The sequence below is a fragment of the Pelobates fuscus genome, chromosome 3 (genome assembly GCF_036172605.1).
Source record: "Pelobates fuscus isolate aPelFus1 chromosome 3, aPelFus1.pri, whole genome shotgun sequence".
NCBI lineage: Eukaryota > Metazoa > Chordata > Amphibia > Anura > Pelobatidae > Pelobates > Pelobates fuscus.
In genome coordinates, this window is record NC_086319.1 from 79,354,242 (window position 1) to 79,368,575 (window position 14,334).

Below are 14,334 nucleotides of genomic sequence, written 5' to 3' on the forward strand. Positions count from 1 at the left end.
TTTGCTCAACCTAGATTACTATGTAACTAACAATACTTAAAGGGAAACTCCAAATCCTAGCTATACATATACCCCCAATGAAAAATACTTCATGTTTTTAAATATGTATCTTTTTCATTGGGGTTGTATCTAAAAACAGCTTGCGAAAGCAGCAGATTTGCTGAAGCCTTTGCAAGCCCTCCCATTCTAACTCAGCCCAGACGTTCTGTGGCCAGGGACGGATTAACATAGGGGCTGATGTTGCTGCAGCTCCAGGTCCATACCCACGAATAGGCCCGTTGATTAAAAAAAAAAAACACAATTTGTAAAAAAAAAAAAAATTTATTTTTTATTACACACTACTCTTAGGGTTGCCACCTGGCCGGTATTTCTCCGCTATTGGAGGCTGCCAAGCCAGTGCCGGTATTGCAGTAATACCGGCAATACAAATGTCAGTCTCAGTATAAACAGAGATTATTCTGCAATACCAGCACCGGTCAGTAGGGGTCGCTGTGTGTGTGGAGAGAGGCAGGGATAGGAAGTTACAGCATCTGCCTCTCTCTACACACTGATCTGCGGGGAGCAGCTCTGCACAGAGAGTCCAGACAGCAGCTACATGCCTGCAGAGACAGCCTACAGCTCAGTTAAGTGAGGAAGGGGAAGAAAGACTGCAGGGAGACATGGGGACACTGAGACACTGGGAGACATATGGACACTTGGGAACACAGACACTAGGGGGCACTGGGAGACCTGGGGACACTAGGGGATACTGTGAGACATGGGGACACTGTGAGACATGGGGACACAGTGAGACACGGGGACACTGAGACACTAGGGGACATTGGGAGACATAGGGACACTGTGAGACACTAGGGGGCACTGGGAGACCTGGGGACACTGTGAGGCCTGGGGACACTGGGAGACATAGGGACACTGAGACACTAGGGGAAACTGTGAGACATGGAGACAGTGAGAGACTTGGGGACACTGAGACATTGGGACACTGGGAGACATAGGGACACAGACACTGGGGGACATGGGGACCCTGAGACACGAGGGGCACAGTGGCCCCTAGTCTCCCAGCCAGTGTCCCTAGTGTCTCAGTGTCCCCATGTCTCTCAGTGTCCCTGGTGTCTCTCAGTGTCCCCTAGTCTCTCAGTGTCCTCATGTATCTCAATGTCTTCAAGTGTCTCAGTGTCCCCAGTGTCCCCAAATGGGAGCATTTGTCCCATAGTATCCCCATGTCTCACAGTGTCCCAATGTCTCTAAGTGTCCCCTAGTGTCCTAGTGACATGGGGACACTGGGATACATGGGGACACAGACACTAGGGACACTGGGAGACATGAGGACACTAACACTAGGGGACACTGGGCGACATGGGGTCACTGGGAGACACTGGGCGACTTTGAGACCTGGGAGGCATGGGGCACTCGGGTCTCTCTAACACTGTGGCATGTTCCCTTTCTTCTACACTCACTACATATACCTTTTCTCTGTCCCAGAATATATACCAGGAGCTTCTGCCTGCTAGTAAGAAGGCAAGGAGACAAGTGTGCATGTGAGTGCTATGGGACAGTTGTTAGAAAGAGTGGAGCGAGTGCATTATTAGATGCCTTTCGTTAAGTTTAGGGTGCTGTCTGCATAGTATGCCCTTAGTTGGCCAGCCTGCATGACTGGCAGGCAACCTGACATGCATTAATGCCAGGCTGTCCTTTAAATTCTTTGGGCAGACATGTTCGCCCTTTTCGTCAGTTCTGGTTACGTGATTTGCTTCAGTGGCCCACCCTTTTACCCCGCCCATTGACTTTCTGCTTCACTGGACAATGCTGTTAGGGGGTATGGATTTACTTGAAAGGTGAAAGCGTGAGATTAGCATAAGGTATGTGTTTCCCTCCAGCACTATCTCCATCAGATACGTGACGCTTGGGAGGTAGGACTGTTTTAGTATTTTTGGTCGATAATATTTTGTAATTAGGCCCATCATAATTGTCAGCACCAGGCCCACTGGGCTCTTAATCTGGCCCTGTCTGTGGCTGTCCAATCTTAGACTTCCCAATGCAGCTCAATGAGGCGTCTTTGCAAGGTAGGTGATCTGAGCAATTGCCTGCCTATTGGATTTAGCTACACTGAGCTAACCAACCAGGAAATAACAGGACCGGCTGTCTAATTGACAGCCAGGGTAGAGTGTAACAAGGTTAATTTATAAAAGTTTCAGTTTCTATTGAAATATGAACTTTTTGTAAAATGAAAAACGAGGACACCTTCTTCAGTTGCTGAAGTGCTTTATTTTTGAAGTGCTTTATTGGTATGGAGTGTCCCTTTAAAGTATGTATGGAGCAATTAAACAAGCAAAATATGTTACTGTAGTCACATATAAGTAGCTGAATAAAGTAACACCTTGAATGCTATTAACTGTTGTGTTATACATAAACTAGCTGATTTCAGACTGATGCTAAAGTGTGAATTCAAAGTGAATTTTAATTTTTAGGCCAGGGGACAAGTATGAAAACATCTCACTCGAACTCTATCAACAGTTTTGCCTAAAAGCTGTTGATAGAGTTCAATTTAATTCATTCTGAAAACCCACACTCTAGTGACTAACCCTCTGATTGATTTGTTTGTAAATATTGACCACTCATATCAATCACAAAAGCTAGCTTGCGGTAAGTCACTCACAACACAGAACACGACAAATGCTACCCCGTATCGTCATAGAAATTGCTCTTACAGTCTTGTGTGGCTGTACACCAGGTATCTCAAATGCAGGCCCCCACGTATTGCTAAACTAAAACTGACACGGTTCTCTAAGCATATACTGCATTCAAAGAATTCTGGGAATTGTAGGATATCTGAGTTTGAAATCCCTGCCATACACTATGGGGTTTACTCACCAAACAGTACATTAATAACAAGCACACAAAATATATTCCACAGAATGCACTATAAGCCTTCGACCAATGGAACTTGCTTGCTCCTTTAACCCCTTAAGGACCAAACTTCTGGAATAAAAGGGAATCATGACATGTCACACATGTCATGTGTCCTTAAGGGGTTAAACATACTTCTTTAGTAAATTACGGTAAGTCATTTTTTTGGTAAACAGACAAAACATAAGCTGTCCAAACTAGTCAAGTTGGAAAACTCTCGCTAATTAAATTGAAGTTTTGATTCCAGCTTAGTTATTTTGCACCCTAACTTACAGTGATTAACCCCTTAAGAACCAAACTTCTGGAATAAAAGGGAATCATGACATGTCACACATGTAATGTGTCCTTAAGGGGTTAAACCCCTAAGCAATATAAGCATGCTAGTCACCTGCCTCTATGAAGATATATATTTTAGTATAAAAATCAGATCTATAACAACAGCTTCTGAGTAAAAGATGTGAATGAAACACATGGATCTCCACTTTGTGCTGTAAGATGAAAAAACCTGAACAAAGACACACAACAAGGTGTCTCCTTTGTGTAAGTATGTTTCACCTTCATCAACCATATAATTGTAAACATATTTATAGTGCATTGTAAATCAGATTAGATAGATGTAATATTACACTCTGCTAAAATGAGCTCTTATTCAGTGACCACAAAATAACGTTTCATAATATTGTAAAGTGCTGCGGAATTAGTTGGCGCTATATAAATACCAATAATAATATTAATAATGAATACTGTGTCATTGCTGCTATAAAGTAATCACTGATCCATGTAATACTGTCAGAACACATCATATTTTCAGTATCTGAGCTTTGTGTCCAAAGCATTAAGAATGGCAAAGCACCATGGGAAATCTAGCCTAACAAATCAGTCTATCTCTTGGCCATCTCTCGATTTAGCCACATGAAAATTATTACACACCTTTAGATCTGTGGGGAATTCATCTTTCTTCACCAGACCCGTGGCAGCAGCAATGTTTCCAGCCCCAGACATGACAGCCCCACCAAGATGGGATGCCTGCTCTTTGGTCTTTTCAGCCACTGAGGAAAGTAAAAAAACATAATTAAACTTGCTGGTGCAAAGATAGACAATAGAAAGAAGGGGTAATATTCTAAATTATTTCTCAAGATAATGTCACATCTAAAATGAACTAGTATGGAATCTTTGGGAACCGGCCAGTAAATTGCAAAATGTTAGCCCCAAAAAGCCAAAATAAAAATAAAAGCCAGGTGTTTTTTCCTGTTCTTTGATTTTGAGCTAAAAGTGTGACCTGTCAGGAATTCACCAGGAGATTTTAGCTCTAAGGCAACTGTAATAACAGAGTTGGAAACACAGGTGACTGGGAGTGTGGTTTCCATTTGGACTGTTTTGTTCTGATATCTGCAATTTTCGAGTGGATTCCTGGCAATTTACAGTTTAGTGAAAAACCCTGAAAGAGTTGTTTGTAGAGAGTGAGCTTGGATTCTATGTCCAATTACAGGGAAAATCCTGTATTCACTAAACAGATAAGTAAATTGTATAATACATTCCAAAATTGGAGATTTTTCCAGTTCAGCTACTGTGGCTTACAAATACTAATTCACTAGCCACTTATGAAAATTCCTGGTTTAGCGTATCGCCTTGCAAGTTGGCTGTAGTTACACCAAAAGCGACCCATACGCCATTAGAACGTCAACGGTCATTCGTTTTTAGTAGCAATAGGCTCTTAGGAAATAACTGAGAATGTGAGTCCCTTCTCCTTTTAATCATCCAAGCAAAAAAATTATTGAAACTTTTTTTTATCTAAAACTCATATTATACTTTTAATAAGTTACATAATTGGTTGAATATATCAATTAACACTACATACAAATAAACCTTGTACAGGAAGGTAGGTAGGATATTACATTTTTTTTCCCAGCTAATGAGTAAAATGGGTGAATTTAAATTTTTACATTTGCAATACACCTAAGGATAAAATAGAATTTATGGAATAGAAAATAGTGCAAAATAGGTGAATGTTTTAAATTTGGTCTAAATGTTCCCATTCCCCTTTATCAATTTTCATGTAACGATTCACAACAATTCAGCTATTTTGCCATTCTCGTTTTATTATTACTTATACTTGTGACGCTGCACGTGTGCTAATTAAATCACTTTGGGACGTGAATTCTCCACTGATGGAGCATCAATAATCAGCTCAGACAATGTGCGCATCATTTCCATTCCACGGCCATTTCTTGAAAATTGATAAATGATCTGTCACATGCCTGGACACACTATACGTGCTCCTGTCGATGGAATTTCTTATCAGTCCATTTACACATGGCTCGTGAGCACGATTTGCTATTTTTGTACAAACAGACACAAAATGAGCACTAGCTACTTGTATTAATTGCATTAATTCAGTCTGGGAATTCTCAGTCACCCATTAGCCTTTGATCCTATTATGATCAGAGCTGGCGTCCATTCCCTGACTGCCTGAGGTGCTGTGTCACACAGATTAGAGGGCCTCCACAGCAATGAAGGAAGGCTATTTAGAATATAGTGAGCTTGACACTGACCTGAAGTCACTCCTTGCACTACTCCATCTCTAGTTTTACTTCCTAAGAGAGGGTGAGAGAAAGCAAGCATTAATATACAAACCATCTTAAAGGGAAACAGCACAATTAAAAATACAGTATGAACAATGTTAACTGTTTTCATTACCTTTGTGAATTTTATTGCCAAGTAACTGTGTCCAACCTCAGCGTAGCTGGTAGTATGTGGTCTTCTTAAATTCATACATGGAATGTTTGAAAAAAAAAACTCTCTAATTCCTATATACTCTATCTCTGATGTGTATTAAGAGTGTGTTAATTCCTTAATGGGTTTAAGCAAATCTACCGTTTTTTTTTTGTCTAGAAAATTATCTTGATGTTGCTGACAAGTGTATAAAAAGAGCTGCCCTGTAGTATGTATTATTCATAAATAGCAGTGATAAACTTGAGGCACTTTTTTGGGAGGTTACTGACAGATTAATGGATGTCATTCCTGCAGCTTATGAATTCTTCATACATTTCATGCACTGCAGTGTGAAATTATTGGTGTACAGGAATGGTGGATATGGCAACTCTACTTTACTACTTAGCTCACACTGAATAACACAGATTCTGTTATTGGAATGAACTCACACAAAGTTAGCCATTAAATTACAATAGAGAAATATGGTGTGGATATCCAATCTTCTCATATTGAGGGTGCAATATTAAAGGGGAACTCTTGGCACCAGAACCACTAGAGTTTAAAGAGACTGCCCCTGCCTTTTCTGATAAAAAAAGCATTATTTACATTGCTGCCTTAATGCCATCTATAGTGTCTGTCACTCAGACAGCCACTAGAGTGGCTTCCTGGTTGCAGTCCTGCAAGCTTTGATGGAACGGTGTTCGTCATGGACCGACCTTCTGCATGGAGACACTGAATGCAAACTAGTCAACACATCTCTTTGAAGAGATTTTGATTGGCACAGCACAACAATTGTCGCTTGTGCACACTAGCCTCCCAATGCTTCCTTATTGAGGAAGCATGAGGTGCCCTATGGGGAAGCACTGGATTGACTGAGATCATTAGTATTGATGATTTCATCCAGGGAGGAGTGGCGGCCGTGGCAAGACAAGCACACTGGAGGAACTAAAGTAAGTAATTATATATATATATTTTATTACTTCAAGGGAGGGGGCTTAATCGAAATAGCCCTACATCGCTCAAACATTAAGAATACATGTTTGCATTCCTAACATTACAGGATTATTTTAAGGTATTCCTTTTTAGACTTTAATACAAAATCTTGCTATTACTTTGGCTCTTGTATTTTATTGAAAGACTTACTCTTAACAATTTGTAGCTAAAAAAATATTTTACGTGATATCACGTTGTCACTTTAATTACATGCCATTGTCACTTTATATCTACTGTAATCACTGGATAACAAGGAAGATAGATATCAGTGCAGGTATTTTCTTACTTCAGTTGTGTAATAAATAAAGATGAGGCTGCTGAAGTGCAAACACATATAAAGCCATCCCTTGGGGCTCTGGTGCTGTGACTGTGCAGTTCTCAGACATAATGTAGTACAGTTTTCTCAGGATGCTGTGTGAAACATGCTTGATCATGTCTCAAACACCCATAGGACTCTCAAAGTACAGATCTTGTCACTGGAAGAAGGCGCTTGGATGTGACATCATAGTCTGGCACTTGCAGCCCATACTATTACCAAGGGGTAGCATGAGGGAAGGCAGAACACACTTCACCCGCTCCACCAAAACTAGACATCAGGGAGTGCAGGCCATAGCCTCTCAGCTCCCTCCCTGCTTACCTTTTCAGGCAAGTAAGTATGAGGAGAGAGAAGGACATTACGCTTTCAATATGTGTGTTAGTGTATGTAAAGTGATCTGAGTGTTAGTGTGTGTGTGTTAGACTGAGTGTTAGTATATAAGTTCCAGTATGTCTATGTCGAAGTCTTAATGTGTCTAAGACTGAGTGTTATTGTGTGTTATGTGTCTAAGCATGTTAATGTGTCTCTATGTGTATGTGTGAGAATGTTGCTAATTAGGTTGAGGGAAAATGGCAAGGTATGTATGTATGCACATATGCGTAAAACCAAACAGGCTGAATGGGGTACATTGGCTTTGTGGCAGGCATATGTAGTATACGATTATATAACAGCATTAAATTGCTGGTTAGTAAATGAGTGAGTGCGATGGATGTTGTATGTTGTATCTATATATGTATTTTTGTGCATGAGGCTAATTACATGTAAGTATTTGTGGGAACGATGGTGGATGTGAGACCATGAAAGTTTATTGCCCAACGTCTGCAAATAATAATGGTGGTCCTAGGCAGATCTATGGTCCATATCAGCCTGCATTTTAAGTAGGGTTCTGCGTTAAGCATTTAACACACATGGCTCTTGAAAGGGAAATATGAGTAAATAGCATGAGTATATTTAATTTTTATACAAAATGAATGACACTGTATTCTTAATAGCATAATTTTATTATATTAATGCAATCCAATGCATGCATGTAATTTATTTTTACCATTCAGACCCCTGCTGATCAATCTTTTAATAAGGTGGGTCATATATCTTCCACACCTTCATGCTTGGTGCCCAGATCTCATTAAACTGTTTGCAGCAGAATCTATAAATTAGTCACAGACACTGGGGAGGGGACAATAAAAAAGCCGAGAGAGCCACCAACTGGACTATTGCATGACTGTGATACACATACAGCCCCGACATAAAATACATTTACAGGATAAAATCTTTGCTTTAACAGCAAGTTCACATTATAAGTCATTTCATGAATTCATACAAGCAGTCTCCTCGGTGAGAAGACACAGACACTCTGATTTACACAAAATAACCAGCGGTCCCACTGGGAGGAAGGGGACCGGAATAATGCAGTTGTTATAGATATTGTTAAATCTTTATTACTGAGGGAGGTCGCTGTGACAGTGACAAAGATACAACTGCAGCAATTGTCAGTGGATGGCATGGGATTCAGTCCCATTAGGTGTTGCACAGAGATATCCAAGTAGATAGTGTATAGAATAGCACTAAACCTCCCTTAGACATAATACAGTGTTTATAAAAGTAAAGACATATTGTATATTCAATATTCTCAGCAATGGTAACTTACAGTTATTTAAAAAGTGACGTAGCATAATATACTTATGTACATCAATGTAGTTATTTAAAATACCAAGGTTGGACTGATAATTACATTTAATCTCTTAAAGTACATCTTTATGAAGTGTCTATGCATCTATACATATTGATTTGTCTGTTAATAGGTATGTCTATCCTTCCAGCCGTCTGTCTTCATTTCATTCAGAGTCATGTGACTCGAGACTCACAGACCAGATTCCGGGTTGCTCCTTCACTATCTTCTCTACACTAATCATAGGATCAATTGTTTTTTAACTCTTGGGTCATAACCCAAGCCTTAGCCTGCATGCTATTTAAGTAGGCTCCTTTTGGCTGCAAGAAGTACATAAATTTCATCAGGCTTTAGACCACTGCTCACAAGAAGTTGTTTATTGTAGCATTATTGCTTTTCCAGGGGAACAGAGACCGCTTTAATAATCAAAAGAGTCTAATGAAAGATATTTTTAGTATTTAATTTATTATTCATTATATTAATATCAACAAATGAGTCCCCAAGAAAATGTTACAATCGATTTCCACAGCTAATGCATGCAGCTAATTTAAGCCCCTGTTAAGAATCACTGTTAATTCCAGCTAGGGGGCTTGCATTGTACCTAAGAGCATATACCCCAGCTGTGGCCCTATAGTTGTGGTTGTGCTACAATGCTCAGTAATTCAGTCTGGCAGAGAATTATGTGAGTCGTTGTCCTGCAACAAGTAGATGAAGCATATGGACAACTCATTAAATTTGCAAGCACCGTAAGGAAAACCAACAGATCTCTAAGATAGAACTAGAACAGGTATAGACTGTCTAAAACAACAACTGCCAGGCTTCAAATACCCAGACTCTCTGACCAAGCCTGAGCTATTCAGAGATAACCTCAGAGAAAGCAAATTAAACACAGTGATTGAAATGTTATAGAAATCCTGGAGAAAAATATGTAAATTAGTGTTTGATGTGAGAGCATCTTCAACAGTGCAGTGGCCCTTTAAGAGAAAACCCTGGCTGGGTATATAATGGATTGCTCCTGTAATAGCTGCTGATAGCCACCGTTTAATTTGGTTCAGCATTTCATCCAAGAGCCCCAGAGGGACATGGAGTCAGCCATAGACATAGAAATACCCGGATTAACAATAATTAACCCTCCAGCTCCCAAAGTGTACGGCCAAGTAGCCTGAGAAATCATTAGGATTTACAGACTGAAATGCCATTCAGAAATACACTGAATACAGCAGGGAAACTGTGAACTGTTCATAGGCCACCATGATAAACATAAGGAATTTGCAGGGTCCCATTAAACAGTGGCAGTTATTTGTCCTCACATATATAAACCACCTAAGTCACTGAAGGGTAAACTTGTCACCCCTACTGTTAGGTTGGACGGAAGAGACCGTGCTCATTCACAACATGACACTACAGAATGTATTGCCCTTCCACACCCCTCCCCCTTTAATGGTAGAAGTAGATTAGATACTGGGGGCTGAGATTTAATAAAAACTGGAGATCAGGTTATCCTCCCTTAACTACCAGATGAAACTCAATTAGAACTCAATCAGGTGAAACAGATAGAGGACATGTTTATGGCGAGTCAAAATTTAGCCTTGGCGAGTACAGAATCACCCCCAGAGGGTATACTACGGCCTGTAGTGGCGAATACATTTTAGGGCCTGGGTAATAGCATAGGATTAAAATTGTAAGCTCTCTCTCTTTCTCTCTCTCTATATATATATATATATATATTCACAATTTCAATATTTGCTAATTCTGCATACAAATGTCTTCATTGTATAATAACAAGACACGAGGAGGAAGCCACAATAAAATATTATGATTTTGTTTTTGATGATTAAATGTATGATAATATCAAACAGTGAGGTGTTTAAGTAAAAAACAAAAACAAAAAAAAAAAACGTGATTTCTGTGTTCGGGAAAAATTCCTCAGATTAATGCAATCTTTTTTGATAATACCACATGCTCACTGTAGATAGTGATATGCAAATCGCTCTTTATAGATAATCGATATGCTGTCATTAACATAGTTTATTCAATTTTAAAAAGATCATTTAATATTAATATTTAATTTTGCTAAATGCATGCAGGTTAACTTGCACCAGGTAATTAATATTCGTGGAGAGCTCTTGTCTTCACTACATACACTGTTTAATAGACAGTACTCATATGACAGTATGTCTTGGGCCTTCGACTAATACAGCACGGATTTGTAAAAGGGTCCCAAAAAAATGCTTGACCTTCAAGGGTATCTTTCACATGCTTCCCCATAATTATTAGACCACAATGTAAAAAAAATGGTTTCTCATGATGTGCAGCACTCCAAGCCCGTTAGGGGAGTAGCTTCCCCAACAATCCTTATGCTACTGCCTGTGGTTTATGGGAGTTGTAGTCTAATAGTAACTGGTTGTACATTTATGACCATTGAAACCTCTTCTGTGGCCATTTAGGGAACTAAGACTTAATTCAGCACCGGACAGCTCCTGTGTCAAATTTCACAAGGCTATTCACTGAAGTGAGAATGGTCAGGAATTCATAACAAATTAGATTTCTCCTTTGGCTACTTTGGCCTTAAATTTTAAATTCACATTGAAATCCCGACATTTCTCTTTCGATTCAATTTCGTGAATAAAACGATGGTCCCGCATGCTGAAATTGTTAATGTGGACGCTCCACTTTATTTAAACCATTCATTGGCTGAGCAGCTCAATGGGAAAACAGTTTGACCAAGAACTAGAGGGCAGAGTTTGCAGTTTAATGGCATCCATAATCCTTTCATAGGCATGCAGTGGTTATGGTGCTCTTTTAAATGCACACTGGGTTATACTAACAAACAAAGCAATGCACATCATTAGAATACTTCTATACGACCCAATGACATCAAAAAAGGAATGTATTGAATGTATCCCATAATGCTATTAAAATCAAATACTTACCCATATATAATACGCCTTCCTTAGTTTTCTCTGCAGCTTCTGCTACCCCTTGCTTGGTTTTTTCAGCTGCAGCCACCACCCCTTCCTTTGCTTTGGACAAGCCTTTCATGAACACATCCATTCTGATGTTTTGCAGTCTGCAGTCAGAGGGAGAGTCAACATATTAGTATGGACTAGAAAGAGGAAGGCAATACAGCAGTAAGCGTCAGCCTATGCAGCCCACCCTGACCTGTTTTTTTTTTTTTTTTAGTTAGGGTAACAATGGTCGCAACTCAATTCACATCACAACCATTTTACAGTGACTCACACTGAGGGAACACATGAGTGAGCGAAATTCACGTCAAACACCCAGGACCCAGGAGACATAGATATGCAAATATTAAAAGCCAGTGTTTGCACTTATTCAAGCATTATAATGTATGCATAATACAAATCCATACATTACTATCTGTATAATCAACAGAAAAGAAGGACAGTAACTAATGCAAGACCCATTCCTACAGACAATATGTACATCAATGTGTGTAAAATTTTAGGCAGCCCTTTACATGCAAAAGCCACGATTTTCTCTAAACACAGAGACATACATCCTAGCATGTAGCATATGTAGCTCTCTCTCCACTTAAAATAAACACACACACACACACACACACACACACACACACACACACATATATATATATATATATATATATATATATATATATATATATATATACAAATATCTTTATATAATATTGATATACACACAAATATATTTATATAATATCTATACACACACAAATATATTTATATAATATCTATACACACACAAATATTTATGTAATATTTGTGCACACTGTTACACTGCCTGATCACAGGGCAGATTTCTGTAATTAAAGCTTTGATCATTCATGCATGTATTTGAAATATTATAAGCTACACAGAAACTGATGTACTTGGCCCCATGTCCTTGAAACCTGTATTTTTTTTCCTTCCTCTGCAAAAGGGAGCAATGGTACAAGGGGAGGTGCACACATCCCATCAACAACCTTTACACAAGCATTGCAGCTGAGAGAAAGATGGAGGTGCTGATATGATGAGCAGAGGGGCACTACAACATGAGATAACATGAGAAGGAACAAGCAAGCTTAGAAGATGAAAATTACAATTTTGCCATTTTGTGACTGTAAACGAAGACAGTGGGACCATAAACTGTTCTGATGATGGGCACAAACGCCCCAATCAGAAGCTACATATTTTGCTCTATGTATACCTATTTATCCAAAGTAATTGTATGTAGTACATCCAATGCATCTAATACAAGGAGGGGACATTGTAGAAAGCCATGAAATGGCTTATTTTAACATGATGCGGCTGAGAAGATTCAGTGCATTTGCTACAGTGACAGATGCATCCCACCCCCACCCAAATGTCCTGGGGCCACTAAGAAGAGCTTTGATTCGAACACAGCAATATTTAAGGAAATGACAAATGATTCAAGTAAAAAAGAGAGAACTTACCTTCCCAAGACCCAAGCCCACTTATCTTCTCCTATGTAAAATAATGGACTGCCTGATAAAGGTAAGGGGTGGAAAGCAAAAGGAAAATGTCAGATCAGCTGTAATGGGGATCCTTATATAAAGGCAGCTCTGGCAAACCTAAATCCCTCCCTTACCTGGGGTTCAGAGGTGACTATGGCAGTCTTGTTTCTCTGAGTAATGAGGATGCAGAGGGATCAGATGCAGCTGTGGCAGGACTGGAGAACCCTCAGCAGGTTGTATCAGAGCTACAAAGCCATAGAATTCTATTTTTTTTTCTCTGTATCTCTGCTCTGTATACACCTCCCTTTCAGAGATGCAGTTAGGCTTAAGAGTGCTTAATGCTTCTGTGTGTGCTGGATACCCCCTTGTGGCAGGAGATCCTATGAACAGCCAGGAACAGCAATCAGAGGAAGTTCTCACAGCCACCTACCCCCTCTTTCTCCAGCTGCTGATAGACAGGAGGTCCTAGCCTATAGATATCAGCCTCCAACACAAGCATCCAAGCTACATGCAGGAACACAAACACAAAGCCCTCCCTCTCTCTGCTCTCATCCCTGACCCATTCTCCTTCAGCAAGCTTTCTCTGTGACCTTCTTCTTGTGTTAGAAATATAGAGGGAGGGGAGAAGCTAGATCACTGGAAACATGAACCCAGTGTAGGGTCATAGCTCACACATCATGATTTACATTTACACACACTATGCTTTATTGGGGACCAGGAGTTGTAGAATACAGGAGAAATTGGTCATAATGTCTCTACTCTGCTGAATTCTCTATTTCAATTTGAAGAAGCTCATTCTTGAAATACATGGTTATAGAATAAAATGGGTGTTTTACACCACATTTTTAGCAAAGTGAAAACAAAATTGTAAAATCTTGCCAAATACAGCTCAACTGTGACTACAGCTAAAACAGATATTTTTAACATTAAATTTGCTTAAATTTTTTTTTTTTATAAATTCTTTATTTTGCAGTTTTATATTTTCACCGGGAGTTGGGTACAGAAAAAAAAAACCTTGGGAGTGGGGTTAGAGTTACAGAGTTTGTAAATCATAGTTATGCTGATTGTTACATATACAGCGTTTTAGTATCTTTTCTTCTCTAGTTACAGTAGCGGTTGTTTCTTCACATAGTAGTAGGCTGTCGTCTCATTTGTCGCTGTTGTAGCTCTAAGGGTTGGGGTAGGGTACAGAATAAGAATGGGGGCAGGAGGGGTGCCCTGACAGGTGTTGATGCCAGGAGGTTTTGAGACTGGTCATCTTCGGTTGCGTACCATATCTGT

The 14,334-nt window shown here is 39.6% G+C and overlaps 1 protein-coding gene across 3 annotated transcripts in view; it reads right to left on the reverse strand.

Moving 5' to 3' along the window:
- SNCB (synuclein beta) overlaps nt 1-13,493 on the reverse strand; it is a 46,079-nt gene extending 32,586 nt beyond the window's left edge. Inside the window, exons 1-5 of one of the 3 annotated variants that reach the window (XM_063447285.1) lie at nt 13,188-13,493; nt 13,033-13,084; nt 11,531-11,667; nt 5,460-5,501; nt 3,838-3,956 (exon numbers count right to left, since the gene is read on the reverse strand). In XM_063447285.1, the coding sequence (XP_063303355.1) occupies nt 3,838-3,956; nt 5,460-5,501; nt 11,531-11,651 (282 nt within the window). In that variant the 5' untranslated portion in view covers nt 11,652-11,667; nt 13,033-13,084; nt 13,188-13,493. Of the gene's footprint in view, nt 1-3,837; nt 3,957-5,459; nt 5,502-11,530; nt 11,668-13,025; nt 13,085-13,187 lie in introns of all 3 variants that reach the window. The other 2 variants (XM_063447284.1, XM_063447283.1) reach the window with 2 other exon arrangements.
- Nucleotides 13,494-14,334: the final 841 nt, after the last annotated feature.